Consider the following 19,945-nt stretch of genomic DNA (forward strand, 5'->3'; position numbering starts at 1 on the left):
GGACTCTATGAGTGGATACGTATGCCATTCGGCCTCATGAACGCTCCTGCAGCTTTTCAGCGTTGTATGGAGGAATGTTTGGAAGGGCTCCGGGACAACATCTGCATTCCTTATCTGGACGACACGCTAGTTTTCAGTAAAACTTTCGACAGCCATGTGAATGATGTGCAAAAGGTTTTGCAGCGTCTCAGAGAGTATGGCATCAAACTCAAGCCAAGTAAGTGTGATCTCTTTAAACCCCAGGTCCGTTATTTGGGCAGAATAGTGTCTGCAGACGGCAGCAAAGTTGACCCAGCCGATTTTGAAGCAGTAAGAGCATTGAAAGAGATCAGACCACAGACTGTGGGCCAGCTCAGAAAAAATGCTTGGTTTACTCACTTACTACAGACAGTACATCAAAGACTTTTCTAGGAGGGCCAGCTGTCTGTATGACCTCCTGAAAGCAGATTCAGAGAAATTACCTGACCACCCACGGAAAGCAAAAACAAAGAAAGTAAGTCATGTGGTGCCCTCAAACAAGCCAATCCTGTGGACTGACCAGCATCAACAGGCACTTGAACAGCTGATTGAGTGTCTGCTTCACCCACCAGTCTTAGGTTTCCCTGACTTCACTCAGCCATTTGTTGTACACACTGATGCGTCACACCAAGGCTTGGGAGCAGTTCTTTATCAAGAGCAAGATGGGAAGCTTAGGGTCATTGCTTATGGCTCTCGAACCTTAACAGCAGCTGAGAAGAACTATCACTACCACTCTGGCAAGCTAGAATTTCTAGCTCTAAAATGGGCAATCACTGATAAGTTCCATGATTATTTGTACTATGCTCCGACCTTCACTGTATACAGTGATAACAACCCGCTGAGCTACATTCTGTCTACTGCAAAACTGAACGCAACCACTTCCAGGTGGGTTGCAGAATTGGCTGATTTCCACTTTACAATAAAGTACAGGCCAGGCAGAGAGAACGGTGATGCAGATGCTTTGTCAAGGATGCCACTGGATGTAGAGTCACTGATGAGAGAATGTTCTGAGGAGCTTCCACCAGACACCATTGCCGCCACTATACAAGCAGTAGAGGTACAGAAAGAGCCTTTTGTGCCTTGGTCAATTTCAGCTGCATCTATGTCAGTATCAGCTGAAGGTGAGACAACTACAGCAACAATCAGCTCGATCCCAAAAGAGGGGATAAGAGAGGCACAAGAGTCTGATCCGGTCATCCGTCCTGTGCTCGATTTCAAGCTGTCTGGTTCCAAACCGCCAGTTAAAGAGCAAAAGGAATTCAGTCCAAAGACAAAATGCCTATTCAGAGAATGGGACAAATTGACAATCGACAGTGATGGTATTCTTTACAGAATCACTACAGCCCGCAAGCAGTTAGTTCTACCAGAGCAGTACAAAGGTAAAGTGATGGAAGAGTTGCACAATAACATGGGACACCAAGGTACTGACCGCACTGTATCACTAGTACGTGACCGCTTCTTCTGGCCTTATATGCAATCTGACATTGAGCACTATGTGACTAAAACTTGTAGCTGTGTCAAGCAGAAAAAGCCAGGCCATGAAACAAGAGCTCCTCTGACAAACATTGTGACAACACAGCCATTTGAACTGGTATGTATAGATTTCCTCCATCTCGACAGATGCAAAGGGGGATATGAGTACATCCTCGTGATTGTTGATCATTTTACACGTTACACTCAAGCCTACGCCACCACATCAAAGTCAGGAAAAACTGCTGCAAATCTCATCTTCAATGACTTTGCCCTGAAGTTTGGGTTCCCCTCCCGCATCCATCATGACCAAGGGGGAGAATTCGAAAATCAGTTGTTCCATCAGTTAAAGAAACTCAGTGGCATGGCGGGGTCCAGAACAACACCCTACCACCCGATGGGGAACGGTCAAGTGGAACGAATGAACAGAACATTGTTGCAAATGCTAAAGACACTAACTGAGACACAAAAGTCAAACTGGAAGGAGTCTCTAAACAAACTGGTTTATGCCTATAACTGCACCCGTTGCGAAGTGACTGGCTATTCACCATTTTATCTTCTGTTTGGGAGATCACCCAGGCTTCCAGTTGATATGTTCTTTGGATTGTGCACAGAGGCAGGTTCCAGTAACCAGCGAGACTACGTGGAGAACTGGAAACGAGGAATGGAAGAAGCATACGCCATTGCAAATGAAAATGCTCAGAAAGCTGCTGAAAGAAGTAAAAGTACTATGACACTAAAGTTAGGAGTTCAGTGCTACAGCCTGGCGAGCGAGTTCTGATTAAAAACCTGACACCAAGAGGAGGACCAGGCAAACTCCGTAACTATTGGGAAGATCAAATTCACACAGTAGTGAGACAAATGGGTTCAGACCTGCCGATTTATGAGTTGAGACCAGAAAAGGGTAGGGGACGCTCCCGGGTCCTGCACAGAAACCTGCTCATGTCCTGTGACCACTTACCTTTTGAGAGACAACCAGAAATGACTAAAGATGACAAAAGTAAGAAAAAGAGACATCAGCCTGGATCACAGCCTCTAGATTCTGATGAAGACAGCGGGGATGAATATGACCTTCATCATGAGCCGCTACAGGTCCCCACATCTCCTACAGTACCTGAGAGGTATGCTGAACCAGCGAGAGAGTCGGAAAACAGGCCCCCACCAGTGAAACAAACAGTTGCGGTGCCAGTTCCTGATATGCTACCAGCACAGCCGCTTGTTGAAAATCAGCTGGAGGAGAAAACAACAGTTAAAGAACTGCCTGCTGAGGAGATGAACTTGCCTGCTGAAAATGTGCCTGATGATCGTCCACTAAGTGCCTTTCCTTCATTAACTGCTGCTGCTGAACCTGAGGAACCAGCTTACCAGCTGCCACAAAGAGAGAGACACCCTCCAAGACGTATCACCTATGATCAGCTTGGTATCCCTTCCTGCTACAGTATCCAGCCACAGCCACAGTTGTTCCCTGTCTACCCTGCACCAGGACTGGTTCCATGGCTGCCATCACTACAGGGATATTACCTTCAGCCACCCTACATGTATGGACTTCAGCGAACTTGAGGCCACAGACAGAGTTGACATGTTTGACCATGGACTACTGACTGATTTCACAGACTTTCACAAGACAATTAGCAGACTATGCATATAGATCATTAAAACTGATGGACTGTTGACAATAGTATGAGAAAAGACTGCTTATGGACTGTTTATACAGCTGGTCAACAGATATGGACTGTGAATATAACTTATTGGTTCTATTTGAACTGTGAACTTTGACCTCTGCTCAAGGACTAGCTTACAGAAGAGGATTTTCTACGTCCAGTGCTTATAGACTGTTAAGAAGATAATGTTGGTAATGTTGGGACAACATTTATTTTGTCGGGGAGAGTGTGACAGGTTAAAGGACATATTCATAGCCTGTTATACACTAAAAAGTATTAGTAAGTTCATGGTATGTAAGGATCTTAAAATATCTAAGGTTAAAAAGATTATGCATCCAGTACTAGTTCATAGAGATTGATAAAATGCATAAATGTGTTTAAAATCCGTCAAGAGTCAAAGGGTTAATATTGTAAGAGGAATGTGTAAATGTTATATTGACTACTTTATTTTGTGGTGCCTAATTTAAGGGTAAAAGTGTTCATCTGTGATCTACTAAATGCTCTTAATCTATGAGCCTGAGATCGATTGCTCTGGTCTCCACCCAACTTCCTGGGGGAATCGCGGTCTTTTTCTCATTACACTAAATTTGTCAGTGAGGAAACATAACTGCGTCACGTTCGTGATTATTTCTTCCCTTTTTCAGGTACGTTATTGATATAAAACGAGTTAATTTGAATGTAATAACTTGCTAACATGTCAAGAGAGTTTAAGGTATGTGTTAGTAACATCTTGAGGAAGTTAGAGTTAAGTTGAAGAGTTATTAGGTGCGTGTGTGACTAATCTGCTTGGTTGCAGCGATAGCTTCGTACTGAGAGTAGCTGCCATTTTATGCTAATTGTGAATGAACATGTGCGTTGTTAATAATAATATTTGGGGTTATTTGTATAATGTGTTTCGAATACTTTGTTGACATGGTTGATAAATGTAGTTATGGGTTACTGAGCTAAAGCTACTTTGTGTTTGACAGTTATATTGAAACATTTGTATATGTTTTAGTGAATTACAGTTTATGCTGTTGTGACTTGAATAAGCTTTGTACCCTACAAATCTCTGGTTCCTGTAGATCTGTTGTTCTGTAAAATGTGGTATTTTTGTAAAATATTTACACTAAATTTGTCAGTGAGGAAACATAACTGCGTCACGTTCGTGATTATTTCTTCCCTTTTTCAGGGGTGTAACAGGTACACGTCAACTATGACAGACAAAATTAGAAAAAAAAATCCAGAAAATCACATTGTAGGATTTTGTATGAATTTATTTGCAAATTATGGTGGAAAATAAGTATTTGGTCAATAACACAAGTTTCTCAATACTTTGTTATATACCCTTTGTTGGCAATGACACAGGTCAAACATTTTCTGTAAGTCTTCACAAGGTTTTCACACACTGTTGCTGGTATTTTGGCCCATTCCTCCATGCAGATCTCCTCTAGAGCAGTGATGTTTTGGGGCTGTCGCTGGGCAACACAGACTTTCAACTCCCTCCAAAGATTTTCTATTGGGTTGAGATCTGGAGACTGGCTAGGCCACTCCAGGACCTTGAAATGCTTCTTACGAAGCCACTCCTTCGTTGCCCGGGCGGTGTGTTTGGGATCATTGTCATGCTGAAAGACCCAGCCACATTTCATCTTCAATGCCCTTGCTGATGGAAGGAGGTTTTCACTCAAAATCTCACAATACATGACCCCATTCATTCTTTCCTTTACACGGATCAGTCGTCCTGGTCCCTTTGCAGAAAAACAGCCCCAAAGCATGATGTTTCCACCCCCATGCTTCACAGTAGGTATGGTGTTCTTTGGATGCAACTCAGCATTCTTTGTCCTCCAAACACGACGAGTTGAGTTTTTACCAAAAAGTTATATTTTGGTTTCATCTGACCATATGACATTCTCCCAATCCTCTTCTGGATCATCCAAATGCACTCTAGCGAACTTCAAACGGGCCTGGACATGTACTGGCTTAAGCAGGGGTACACGTCTTGCACTGCAGGATTTGAGTCCCTGGCGGCGTAGTGTGTTACTGATGGTAGGCTTTGTTGCTTTGGTCCCAGCTCTCTGCAGGTCATTCACTAGGTCCCCCGTGTGGTTCTGGGATTTTTGCTCACCGTTCTTGTGATCATTTTGACCCCACGGGGTGAGATCTTGCGTGGATCCCCAGATCGAGGGAGATTATCAGTGGTCTTTTATGTCTACCATTTCCTAATAATTGCTCCCACAGTTGATTTCTTCAAACCAAGCTGCTTACCTATTGCAGATTCAGTCTTCCCAGCCTGGTGCAGGTCTACAATTTTGTTTCTGGTGTCCTTTGACAGCTCTTTGGTCTTGGCCAAAGTGGAGTTTGGAGTGTGACTGTTTGAGGATGTGGACAGGTGTTTTTATACTGATAACAAGTTCAAACAGGTGCCATTAATACAGGTAACGAGTGGAGGACAGAGGAGCCTCTTAAAGAAGAAGTTACAAGTCTGTGAGAGCCAGAAATCTTGCTTGTTTGTAGGTGACCAAATACTTATTTTCCACCATAATTTGCAAATAAATTCATAAAAAAATCCTACAATGTGATTTTCTGGATTATTTTTTTCAATTTGTCTGTCATAATTGATGTGTACCTATGATGAAAATTACAGGCCTCTCTCATCTTTTTAAGTGGGAGAACTTGCACAATTGGTGGCTGACTAAATACTATTTTTTCCCCACTGTATTACTACAGACTATTACAACAAAACAACAGACATTACTACAGACAATTACAACAAAACAACAGACATTACTACAGACTATTAAAACAGGACAACAGGACAACATATATTACTACAGACTATTAAAACAGGACAACAGGACAACATACATTACTACAGACTATTACAGCAGAACAGACATTACTACAGACTATTACAACAAAACAACAGACATTACTACAGACTATTAAAACAGGACAACAGACATTACCACAGACTATTACAACAGGACATCAGACATTACTACAGACTATTACAACAGGACAACAGACATTACTACAGACTATTACAACAGGACAACAGGACAACATACATTACTACAGACTATTACAACAAAACAACAGACATTACTACAGACTATTACAACAGGACAACAGGACAACATACATTACTACAGACTATTACAACAAAACAACAGACATTACTACAGACTATTACAACAGGACAACAGGACAACATACATTACTACAGACTATTATAACAAAACAACAGACATTACTACAGACTATTACAACAGGACAACAGGACAACATACATCACTACAGACTATTACAACAAAACAACAGACATTACTACAGACTATTACAACAGGACAACAGACATTACTACAGACTATTACAACAAAACAACAGACATTACTACAGACTATTACAACAAAACAACAGGACAACAGACATTACCACAGACTATTAAAACAGGACAACAGGACAACATATATTACTACAGACTATTACAACAAAACAACAGACATTACTACAGACTATTACAACAGGACAACAGACATTACTACAGACTATTAAAACAGGACAACAGGACAACATATATTACTACAGACTATTACAACAAAACAACAGACATTACTACAGACTATTAAAACAGGACAACAGGACAACATATATTACTACAGACTATTACAACAGGACAACAGGACAACAGACATTACCACAGACTATTACAACAGGACAACAGGACAACAGACATTACTACAGACTATTACAACAAAACAACAGATATTACTACAGACAATTACAACAGGACAACAGGCATTACAACAGGACAACAGGACAACAGACATTACTACAGACTATTACAACAAAACAACAGACATTACTACAGACAATTAAAACAGGACAACAGGACAACATATATTACTACAGACTATTACAACAAAACAACAGACATTACTACAGACAATTACAACAGGACAACAGGACAACAGACAGTACTACAGACTATTACAGCAGAACAGACATTACTACAGACTATTACAGCAGGACAACAGACATTACTACATACTATTACAACAGAACAACAGGACAACATATATTACTACAGACTATTACAACAAAACAACAGGACAACAGACATTACTACAGACTATTACAACAGGACAACAGACATTACTACAGACTATTACAACAGGACAACAGACATTACTACAGACTATTACAACAGGACAACAGACATTACTACAGACTATTACAACAAAACAACAGACATTACTACAGACTATTACAACAGGACAACATACATTACTACAGACTATTACAACAAAACAACAGACATTACTACAGACAATTACAACAGGACAACAGGACAACAGACAGTACTACAGACTATTACAGCAGAACAGACATTACTACAGACTATTACAGCAGGACAACAGACATTACTACATACTATTACAACAGAACAACAGGACAACATATATTACTACAGACTATTACAACAAAACAACAGGACAACAGACATTACTACAGACTATTACAACAGGACAACAGACATTACTACAGACTATTACAACAGGACAACAGACATTACTACAGACAATTACAACAGGACAACATACATTACTACAGACTATTACAACAGAACAACAGACATTACTACAGACTATTACAACAAAACAACAGACATTACTACAGACAATTACAACAGGACAACAGACATTACTACAGACTATTACAACAAAACAACAGATATTACTACAGACAATTACAACAGGACAACAGGACAACAGACATTACTACAGACTATTACAGCAGAACAGACATTACTACAGACTATTACAGCAGGACAACAGACATTACTACATACTATTACAACAGAACAACAGGACAACATATATTACTACAGACTATTACAACAAAACAACAGGACAACAGACATTACTACAGACTATTACAACAGGACAACAGACATTACTACAGACTATTACAACAGGACAACAGACATTACAACAAAACAACATACATTACTACAGACTATTACAACAGGACAACAGACATTACTACAGACTATTACAACAGGACAACAGGACAACAGACATTACTACAGACTATTACAACAGGACAACAGACATTACAACAAAACAACATACATTACTACAGACTATTACAACAGGACAACAGACATTACTACAGACTATTACAACAGGACAACAGACATTACTACAGACTATTACAACAGGACAACAGGACAACAGACATTACTACAGACTATTACAACAGGACAACAGACATTACTACAGACTATTACAACAAAACAACAGACATTACTACAGACTATTACAACAGGACAACAGACATTACTACAGACTATTACAACAGGACAACAGACATTATGACAGACACTATAACAGATGGCATTACTACAGACACCATCATTGTTAGATGGTGTAACACTCCCATCTGCACCACAGACAACAGGACAACAGACATAACAACACATTATTACTGACACTATAAAACAACATACATTATGGCAGACATAAGACTGTGAGTTGGGGTAATGCTTCCATCTGAAGCACAGACAGAACAGTCATTATTATAGACTAGTATAACAGCACAGCAGACTACAGACATAGCAACAGACATAGCAACAGAACAGACAACACCGGTCTGTAGAGTACGCACCACAGAGAAGTTGCAGCGCAGACACAACACAACAACAATTGACATTATGACAGACACTACTACAACAGGCCAACAGACAGTTACCACAGACTACTACAACAGGCCAACAGACAGTTACCACAGACTACTACAACAGGCCAACAGACAGTTACCACAGACTACTACAACAGGCCAACAGACAGTTACCACAGACTACTACAACAGGCCAACAGACAGTTACCACAGACTACTACAACAGGCCAACAGACAGTTACCACAGAGAAGGTGGTCAGTAGTCTCTGCATGTCCTTGAAGGAGGCGAAGGCAGAGAATCCTCTGAAGTTGTTCAGCAGCCAGTCTCCACTGTTCAGGATGCCAGAACTACAGCTGGGGTCTTGGAACACACAGAGAACATATTCAGAGAACACACAGAGAACACATTTAGAGAACACACAGAGAACACATTTAGAGAACATATTCAGAGAACACATTTACAGAACACATTTAGAGAACACAGTCAGAGAACACACAGAGAACACATTCAGAGAACACATTCAGAGAACACATTCAGAGAACACATTTAGAGAACACACAGAGAACACATTTAGAGAACACACAGAGAACACATTTAGAGAACACACAGAGAACACATTCAGAGAACACACAGAGAACACATTTAGAGAACACACAGAGAACACATTCAGAGAACACATTCAGAGAACATATTCAGAGAACATATTCAGAGAACACATTTAGAGAACACATTCAGAGAACACATTTACAGAACACATTTAGAGAACACAGTCAGAGAACACATTTAGAGAACACAGTCAGAGAACACAGTCAGAGAACACAGTCAGAGAACACAGTCAGAGAACACATTTAGAGAACACAGTCAGAGAACACATTCAGAGAACACAGTCAGAGAACACAGTCAGAGAACACAGTCAGAGAACACATTTAGAGAGCACATTCAGACAACACATTTAGAGAGCACATTCAGACAACACATTTAGAGAACACAGTCAGACAACACATTTAGAGAACAAATTTAGTTCCTCTCCAGCTAACACTTTCAGAAGTGTGTTTGTGTTATTTACACAGCAGTTCCCTATATAGAGCATTACTTTTTAACAGGGCCTATAGAAAAAGTTATGCACTACCTAGGGAATTGGATGCCATTTGGGATGCACCCTCTGGCCTTCAGGCTCAGCACTCTATTGGTCAGTCCCTGCTGAGGCTCAGTTCCTATTGGTCAGTACCTGATGAGGCTCAGTTCTTATTGGTTAGTACTCGCTATGGCTCAGTTCTTATTGGTCAGTACCTGCTGTGGCTCAGTTCCTATTGGTCAGTCCCTGATGAGGCTCAGTTCCTATTGGTCAGTACCTGATGAGGCTCAGTTCTTATTGGTTAGTACCAGCTGTGGCTCAGTTCCTATTGGTCAGTACTCGCTATGGCTCAGTTCTTATTGGTCAGTACCTGCTGTGGCTCAGTTCCTATTGGTCAGTACCTTGCTGAGGCATAGTTCCTATTGGTCAGTACCTGCTGAGAATCAGTTCCTAATGGTCAGTACCTGCTGAGGCTCATTTTCTATTGGTCAATACCTGCTGAGGCTCATTTCCCATTGGTCAGTACCTGCTGTGTTGTTCCTGGAGAGAAAGACCTCTATGAAGGTAGTGTAGACTGATATCTGTCTGGCCTGGTCCATGGCTGAGCGGTGGCTGCTCAGGATCTGAACGCTGAGGTCAAAGGCCAAAGGGTTAGACGTTATCGCTGCAAAGCCCATCTCGGACACAACTCAATAATCTCCACAATGAAGAGTTGTTGCAGCAGACCATGATTTGGCTCATTTTAAAGTGCAGACCGTCAGCTTTATTTTGGGGTTAATTTTTATCTACTTTGGGTGAACCGTTTAGAAATTACACCACTTTTTGTACCGAGTCCCTCCCATTTTAGGGGACTAAAAAGTATTGGGACAAATTCACTTATGTGTACTAAAATAGTCAAAAGTGGGAATATTTGGACCCATATTCCTACCACACAATGATTACATCAAGCTTGTCACTCTACAAACTTGTTGGATGCATTTGCTGTTTGTTTTGGTTGTGTTTCAGATTATTTTGTGCCCAATAGAAATGAATGGTAAATAATGTAGTGCCATTTTGGAGTCTCTTTTATTGTAAATAAGTATAGAATATGTTTCTAAACACTTCTACGTTCATATGGATGCTACCATGATTATGGATAGCCTGAATAAATTGTGAATAGCGATGAGAGAGAAAGTTACAGACACACAAATATCATACCCCCCCCCCAAAAAAAACAAAAATGCTAAACTCCCCTGTTATTGTAATGGTGAGAGGTTAGCATGTCTTGGAGGTATGATATAAAATGCTAACATCCCCTGTTATTGTAATGGTGAGAGGTTAGCGTGTCTTGGAGGTGTGATATATAACGCTAACCTCCCCTGTTATTGTAATGGTGAGAGGTTAGCATGTCTTGGAGGTGTGATATAAAATGCTAACATCCCCTGTTATTGTAATGGTGAGAGGTTAGCATGTCTTGGAGGTGTGATATAAAACGCTAACCTCCCCTGTTATTGTAATGGAGAGAGGTTAGCATGTCTTGGAGGTGTGATATAAAACGCTAACCTCCCCTGTTATTGTAATGGTGAGAGGTTAGCGTGTCTTGGAGGTGTGATATTATATCTACTTCCCCAGAGTCAGATAAACTCTTTGATACCATTGTTATGTCTCTGCGTGCGATTTGAAGCAAGTCGCTAACTAGCGCTAGCGCGATTGCTAACTAGTGTTAGCATAATGACCGGAACTCTCCATAGACTTCCATTCATTGCGCTAACGCTAGTTAGGCTCGCGAAACCTTCTCTAACTTCCTTCATACTGGATGCAGAGACATAAAAATTGTATCCACAAGTTAATCTGACTCTGGGGAAGTAGATAAAGGGCCTTTTATTACCTGGTAGGTGATATTATATTATATATAGTAATGTTAATATGTACATGGTCTGGTAGGGGATATTATATTATATATAGTAATGTTAATATGTACATGGTCTGGTAGGGGATATTATATTATATATAGTAATGTTAATATGTACATGGTCTGGTAGGGGATATTATATTATATATAGTAATGTTAATATGTACATGGTCTGGTAGGGGATATTATATTATATATATAGTAATGTTAATATGTACATGGTCTGGTAGGGGATATTATATTATATATAGTAATGTTAATATGTACATGGTCTGGTAGGGGATATTATATTATATATAGTAATGTTAATATGTACATGGTCTGGTAGGGGATATTATATTATATATAGTAATGTTAATATGTACATGGTCTGGTAGGGGATATTATATTATATATATAGTAATGTTAATATGTACATGGTCTGGTAGGGGATATTATATTATATATAGTAATGTTAATATGTACATGGTCTGGTAGGGGATATTATATTATATATAGTAATGTTAATATGTACATGGTCTGGTAAGGGATATTATATTATATATATAGTAATGTTAATATGTACATGGTCTGGTAAGGGATATTATATTATATATAGTAATGTTAATATGTACATGGTCTGGTAGGTGGAGCAGCTGAAGTTCTTGGTGCTGAGGCAGGACAGGAAGTCAGTGGAGACTGCAGGCAGGAAGGGGCGGAGTCTGGTGTTGAACCAGAGGTTGATGATTTTCTGATCGCTGAGACTAGCCAGGCTGAAGCTGTCCAGCCTAACCTCTCCTATAGCATCCAGGGCCTGGGACACCGCTGGAGAACTGGGTTCTAGCGTCTATGGAGAACATAGAACAGAGACGTGGTTAAAAAAGTATTTTATTATCAGGAAAGGACTGAATGTCAGCGTAATAATATTTGGGACCATGGCAGATCTACTGGTAGTAAGCACCATTTTTAAAAAAAGAAGAAGAAAATGAAATGTATGAATATAATGTCACATTTTCTTTTTAGAAAATTAGTTTAAAAAAACAAGTAAAACCAAATAAAAGCCAAATCAAAAAGAGGTGACCCTACATACAGTAATAATTAGTCGGTATGTTTACATGTACAGTATAAGCGTGATATGAATAGATAAAGAGTTTTATCTCACTGTGTTGGAGAAGAGATCCAGGGATGAGTCCAGGACCCCTGAGACCTTAGAGAAGAACAGTTTCCAGATCTGTGCTGAGTGGCTGGTGTTACCAGACAGCTTACACTTCAACAGGCTCACCAAGTTTTCCGACGTCAACACAGACAGCTGGAGGGTAAAGAAGGGACAGAAAGAGGAAACAACATATACATATAATCTAAAAAAATATATATAATAATCCATTAGATTTATATAGCGCTTTTCAAGGACCCAGAGACGCTTTACAGTAGAGAGCAAAGAAACACGAAAACTAAAAACAATAGTCGGACCGTTCAAAAAAATAAGAACATCTGTGTTCCTCGGTTGAGTAAGACAACTGGGTCACTTCTGTGAACAGATTGAACAGAAACATGACAGTTGTGAAGAATTTCTTCGTACCGAGCCACAGGCGTAAACATCGATGCTGAAGTCACAGAGGACTCCGCTGATCTGCCCGTTGTCAAGGTGACGCTGTAGAGCGGTGCTGAAGGAATCAACAACAGACATTCAGATGGTTGTTGAAAATAAGATGGAAAGAAAAGATGTCAAGGCAGCAACAGAAAAGTTTTGAGACTATGTCACCAATGAACGGAAATTAACAGAGGTTAACAGAAATTATCTTTGAATAACTTACCTGTTGACACCAGCACAAACCTTTGTCTCTGTGAACGATACGTAATGATCAATTAGTTATTCATGAATAATAATCAATGGAATGCAAGGAATTATTGATCACTATGAAATCAATTGAATAACATAATAATCCATGTTAGTGAATGAATATATCACAAAAAAATCTATCCAATATCTCTTACCATTAACTGGGGTGACGTTGCACTGAGGGAAAGATGAGACATAATGAGTTCCGATCTGCTATGCAGTGTGCAGATAAATCACACAGTCACATCAGCCAAATAGCCATATCAGCCTGTAAGACATAACTTATAAAGATACTCACCTCTCCACTGTATACAATGCAACCTGTGAGGGGAAAATAAAACTTGTAGATTTCAGGCAGTAATGGTGATTCTTCGTAAACATGTTTAACGCAAAAAAAAAACGGGCCCAAATACTTTGGAACCAATTTAGTGTTCCCTATTGGTCCTGGTCAAAAGTATTGAACAACACAGGAAATAGGGTCCTGGTCAAAAGTATTGAACGACACAGGAAATAGGATCCTGGTCAAAAGTATTGAACGACACAGGAAATAGGATCCTGGTCAAAAGTATTGAACGACACAGGAAATAGGGTCCTGGTCAAAAGTATTGAACAACACAGGAAATAGGGTCCTGGTCAAAAGTATTGAACAACACAGGAAATAGGATCCTGGTCAAAAGTATTGAACAACACAGGAAATAGGGTCCCGTTTGGGACTCATCCAATCGAATCCAGTGTTATTTAAAAACCCGTCTCTCACCTGATGGGACGGTCTGTAGTAAGGCAGTCTTGCTGGAGGTGAGGGCTGACTCTATCTCCATGGTAACAGTGGGTACGGCCTGGTCCAGTCTGGTGAAACTAAATAAACACAACACCAACAACAGGAGCGTTTTTAAGTTCTGTTTCTACACGTGGCTGCGTCCCAAATGGCACCCTATTTCCTACATAGTGCACTACTTTTGACCAGAGCTTATAGGCCCTTGGTCAAAAGTAGTGCACTATATAGGGAATAGGGTGTCATTTGGGATGCATCATTGGTTATTCATGGGATGTCCTCACGTGGAAGAGATGCACTTGTCATTAGAAACATCTATGGTAGGGAGTCCAATCAAAAACGCGTATTTTGAGCAATGGGTATTTTGTAACATAAGGAAGTGAAATTTCATCACCGGGGCACGTTTTCTGAGCAGACGCCCTATCTATGGGTACAGTACTACTTACATGATCTTGTAGGAGGCACAAGGGATATTTTCCTTAAGACAGAAAAAGGTTAAGGTTAGTGTTTGGTTTGTATCAATGACTATCTGTAAGACTGTATTTTTGTACACAAAGACAGCAGAGAGATGTACCTGTTTGGACAGGCTGACAAGTTGTTGCAGGAACTCAGGGAGTCTCCTCTCTTTTGGCAACTCAGTCAGGTAGTCAAACACTGTGTTGATGATGACATTTTTCCCTGGAAGACCAGGAAGAGGCAACACCAACAGCTCTGCAGTCTGCTTTGGAGAGAGAACCTCCAGGGCTGACAACTGAAAAGGAGGAGACAAGAAGGTTATCAAACCTAACAAACAAAAAATACAATTTCCCTGTCAGAGAGTAAAAAAAACATACATGTTTCTGATATAGAGACTCAGGTTTCTATAATTGTTTCCATATGGGGCCTCAAAACACCCCCTTAATACATTATAAGGACAAATATCTATGCATTATTGTGATGGCGTAGTCGGCAGAAAGTGAGACGTACAGGAGAGAAGCCTGTGTTGAGTTTCAGCAGGTCCCTGAGGGACATCAGAACTGAAAACGGCCCCAAGTTCAACTGCAGCCAGTCCACACTGCTGTTAGACCTGGACACACAGCCAGAGTCTGGAGGGAAGAGGGTTATTAACATTCAGACAAAACATCAAAACACAAACGTTCAACTGGTCTAAACCAAATCCAAATGTGCAGCTCTAAATTCTAGAATGTTTTTACATATCACTAACTATAAACAGACTCAGGTAAAAAAAAAAAACGTTGTGACAAGTGATCAACAACAAACGTCCAATGAGTTGAACCGTACCTGTTGTAGGTCGAGACAGGAAGGGGACGACCAGCTCCTTCAGAACCAGCTGTTCCTGCTCCGGGGCCATGTGATCAAACTGGGCCCCAAACTCCTTCACCCTGAAAGTGATACGTGTGTAATGTGTATAACCTTATGAGGACATAATCATTTGGTGGGTGCTTATATTTGTCCTTATTGCACACTTGTACAATGTGTTTGAAAATGTGTTTCTTGCAACTCTCCCTGAAACACCCTCAGAGAGTTGGGGTCAGAGGTCACCGTTTACCACAACCCTGGACATCATTTCCACATTATGAGGCCCTAACTCCATCACCCTGAGAACCATAACAGATTCATTATAAACATGACACATACCTGAGGGTGAAGGGCTTCCTCACCTTTGACTTATTGACATCAGTCATTGTCAATTGGCAAGTTCGTTTTGCATGGCCCGGTGCCCCGGGTCGGTGGAGATTTCACTCATGGAATTTGTTAAGGAATGGAATGGTCTAAAATCTGCAATCCGCCCACCCGCCGGGCATCAGGCCATGCAAAACAAACTCGCCCATTGACATCATCTTATTTGACATTGAAAGTGATAGGTGTGCAATGTGTACAGTGCATTCGGAAAGTATTCAGACCCCTTTACTTTTTCCACATTTTGTTACGTTACAGCCTTATACTAAAATGAATAAAATAGTTTTCCCCCTCATCAATATACACACAATACCCTATAATGACAAAGCAAAAACATATTTTTTGAAATTTTGCCACATTTATAAAAAGAAAAAAACGTAAAAATCCCATTTACATAACTATTCAGACCCTTTACTCAGTACTTTGTCGAAGCACCTTTGGCAGAGATTACAGCCTTGAATATTCTTGCGTATGACTCTACAAGCTTGGCACACCTGTATTTGGGGAGTTTATCCCATTCTTCTCTGCAGATCCTCTCATGCTCTGTAAGGTTGGATGGGGAGCGTTGCTGCACAGCTATTTTCAGGTCTCTCCAGAGATGTTCGATCGGGTTCAAGTCCTGCGTTGTCTTGGCTGTGTGATTAGGGTTGTTGTCCTGTTGGAAGGTGAACTTTCGCCCCAATCTGAGGTCCTGAGCGCTCTGGAGCAGGTTTTCAACAAGGATCTCACTGTATTTTGCTCCGTTCATCTCTCCCTCGATCCTGACTAGTCTCCCAGTCTCTCCCCACAGCATGATGCTGCCACCACCATGCTTCACCATAGGGATGGTGCCAGGTTTCCTCCAGACGTGATGCTTGGCATTCAGACCAAAGAGTTCAATCTTGGTTTCATCAGACCAGAGAATCTTGTTTCACATGGTCTGACAGTCTTTAGGTGCCTTTTGGCAAACTCCAAGCGGGCTGTCATGTGCCTTTTACTGAGCAGTGGCTTCTGTCTGGCCACGCTACAATAAAAGCCTGATTGGTGGATTGCTGCAGAGATGGGTGTCCTTCTGGAAGGTTCTCCCATCTCCACAGAGGAACTCTGGAGCTCTGTCAGAGTGACCAATCGATTGCTCAGTTTGGCCAGGCGGACAGCTCTAGGAAGAGTCTTGACGGTTCCAAAGTTCTTGCATTTAAGAATGATGGAGGCCACTGTGTTCTTATAGGGATCTTCAAAGCTGCAGAATTTTTTTGGTACCCTTCCCCAGATCTGTGCCTCGTCACAATCCTGTCTCGGAGCTTGGGTATTGGGGTATTGTGTGTAGATTGATGAGGATTTGTATTTATTTAATCAATTTTAGAATAAGGCTGTAACGTAACAAAATATGCAAAAAGTCAAGGGGTCTGAATACTTTCTGAATGCACTGTATATCTCAGGAGGATTTAACAATATGGGGACATATCATTATGAGGACCTAATACCTACAGCAGGGTTCTTCAATTCCGGTCCTGGAGGGCCGAAACACCTCTGTTTTTCATCCTCTCCTTCTAATCAGGGGCTAATTCAGACCTGGGACACCAGGTGAGTGCAATTAACTACCAGGTAGAAATAAAAAACAGAAGTGTTTCGGCCCTCCAGGACTGGAATTGAAGAACCCCGACCTACAGTGAGGGAAAAAAGTATTTGATCCCCTGCTGATTTTGTACGTTTGCCCACTGACAAAGACATGATCAGTCTATAATTTTAATGGTAGGTTTATTTGAACAGTGAGAGACAGAATAACAACAACAAAAATCCAGAAAAACGCATGTCAAAAATGTTATAAATTGATTCGCATTTTAATGAGGGAAATAAGTATTTAATTTAATTTAATAAACCTACCATTAAAATTATAGACGGATCATGTCTTTGTCAGTGGGCAAACGTACAAAATCAGCAGGGGATCAAATATGTTTTTCCCTCACCGTACATTACGAGGATCTAACTTTGTGACCCAATGGCTAACTTTATGACGACCTGAAACACTAAGAAAGGTCCTGAACCCAAATAGTAACCACTTACACAGCTTGGTAGGAGTCACAGCTGAGGTTCTTGGTGCTGAGGCAGTGCAGAAACCCTCCTGATGCAGACGGCAAGAACGCTCTCAGACGCCCAGAGAACCACTTCCTGACGACATCACTGTCTCTCAGCTGATCCTCAGTCAGTCTGTTGACCCGGATCTCTCCAATCACATCCAACGCCTGGGATACCGCTGGGCCAATCACAGGCTTGGACTGGGGGGAGGAAGAGATGTGATTGGTTAGAATTTCCAAGATTGGGAGTCTTTGTATGCTACTCCTATATTAAAAAGGCCATTTGGACTTAGCATACTTTATTCTATGGCTAATGGGTATGTAACGATTCACCCATAAGGGGCGGCGCACAATTGGCCCAGCGTCGTCCAGGGTAGGGGAGGGAATGGCTGGCAGGGATGTAGCTCAGTTGGTAGAGCATGGCGTTTGCAACGCCAGGGTTGTGGGTTCGATTCCCACGGGGGGCCAGTATGAAAAAAAAATAAAATAAATGGATAAGAGCGTCGGTTCCCAGTTCAAATGTTTAAGATACTAGCGCATCGGGTCCGCGGGAGCCCAAACCGATCCAAATTATACATGCATCGGTCAGAAAACCCTTTTCAAAAGTTATGAATCACCGGTTCACTAATGTGTTTTACTCATATTGTTTTATTCTGAAAATACCTCTCATCTGTTGTGACTGAATTGATGCGTCCTCTCCTTCAGTTCAGTAGCCTGTCCAGCTACCCCTGTTCTAACAGATACATCTACTCAGAACCTTCACAATTCAGACGCTTGTAAAATGGCTTTTGCAACGTCCAATCATAGGCTTTATTAGTTGAGTGACAACCAATGTAATTTTGCTGGTTTATTGTGACCAAATGCATTGTAGAAAATTGTGTTTTACTTGAGTTGTGCAGCACTACCGGAGTGGACGCAACTGCTGATTGGGGTTTTCAATCATTTCGATTTTGAGTTTTCAATCATTCAGATTTGATTTAGATTGTTCAGGTTCACCATAATAGTTTTGGTAGTTTTGCTTTAAACAAAAACAGTGTATTTAGACATTTTTTATCTGCAGAAAATCACAAGTTAATCAGTGGGTGATTTCAGATAAAAAGTGGGACCAAAAAGCATAAATTGCCACCACCTCTAATCTGATAGATGGTCAGTCTGCCCTATGACTCAGCTCAGGTGCCTACACACACACACCATTGACACACATACAAAGGGACGGCCACTCAGCTCAGAGAAGTCATCCCATCCGCAGCAGATAATCATTTAAAATGGAAAATGAATGTCTTAATGCAAACAAAATTGTGCATCGAGTCATGTCGTATCGAACTGAATCGCATCAATTCGTTCTCTGACCCCACACACCCCATCCTTACCTAAACTTTTCCCTCACTCTATTTGGAAACTCTTTGGTTAGCCATAATGTTTTCAGAATCCTACGTACAAACCCTAACCCCATACACCACATATTTACTTGAACTTTAACCTCAAACTTGGCCAACCCTATCCTATTCCCGGCCTTGAACAAAGTTGTTAAAATGTTTGTTCTATTCGGAAACTCTAGGGCTGAGAAATTGGTTCAGTCGACATTGGTAAGGTCACCCGCAATGTTTTCAGAATCCTACGTACCTGGTTGGACAGCAGTACAAGAGCCTGATCCAAAACTGCAGAAGCTTTAGTGAAGAACAGCTTCCAGGTCTCTTCAGAGTATGTGTTGTTTTCTGATAGTTTACATTTCAGCAGCGTGACCAGGTTCTCAGCTGTGAGGTCTTTCAGCTGTGGGAAAGAGAAGTCCTTTAGCCACGAATAATACTTCCATTGCACCTTGTTTGTTGTTGTCACTTCTTAA

At 41.0% G+C, this 19,945-nt stretch overlaps 1 protein-coding gene across 1 annotated transcript in view; it reads right to left on the bottom strand.

The window, feature by feature from the left end:
* The window catches only part of LOC121563399, a 42,463-nt gene that overhangs the window by 13,302 nt on the left and 9,216 nt on the right, over positions 1-19,945 (bottom strand). The window contains exons 21-35 of the mRNA XM_045213184.1: positions 19,726-19,872; positions 18,092-18,303; positions 15,650-15,750; positions 15,335-15,453; positions 14,943-15,119; positions 14,815-14,846; positions 14,354-14,451; positions 13,895-13,917; positions 13,752-13,773; positions 13,571-13,598; positions 13,336-13,420; positions 12,919-13,065; positions 12,392-12,603; positions 10,413-10,516; positions 9,053-9,171 (exon numbers count right to left, since the gene is read on the bottom strand). Coding sequence (XP_045069119.1) covers positions 9,053-9,171; positions 10,413-10,516; positions 12,392-12,603; positions 12,919-13,065; positions 13,336-13,420; positions 13,571-13,598; positions 13,752-13,773; positions 13,895-13,917; positions 14,354-14,451; positions 14,815-14,846; positions 14,943-15,119; positions 15,335-15,453; positions 15,650-15,750; positions 18,092-18,303; positions 19,726-19,872 — 1,626 coding nt within the window. The remainder of the gene's footprint in view (positions 1-9,052; positions 9,172-10,412; positions 10,517-12,391; positions 12,604-12,918; positions 13,066-13,335; positions 13,421-13,570; positions 13,599-13,751; positions 13,774-13,894; positions 13,918-14,353; positions 14,452-14,814; positions 14,847-14,942; positions 15,120-15,334; positions 15,454-15,649; positions 15,751-18,091; positions 18,304-19,725; positions 19,873-19,945) is intronic.

This window comes from Coregonus clupeaformis, unplaced genomic scaffold (genome assembly GCF_020615455.1).
Source record: "Coregonus clupeaformis isolate EN_2021a unplaced genomic scaffold, ASM2061545v1 scaf0087, whole genome shotgun sequence".
In the NCBI taxonomy this organism is placed as follows: Eukaryota; Metazoa; Chordata; class Actinopteri; order Salmoniformes; family Salmonidae; genus Coregonus; species Coregonus clupeaformis.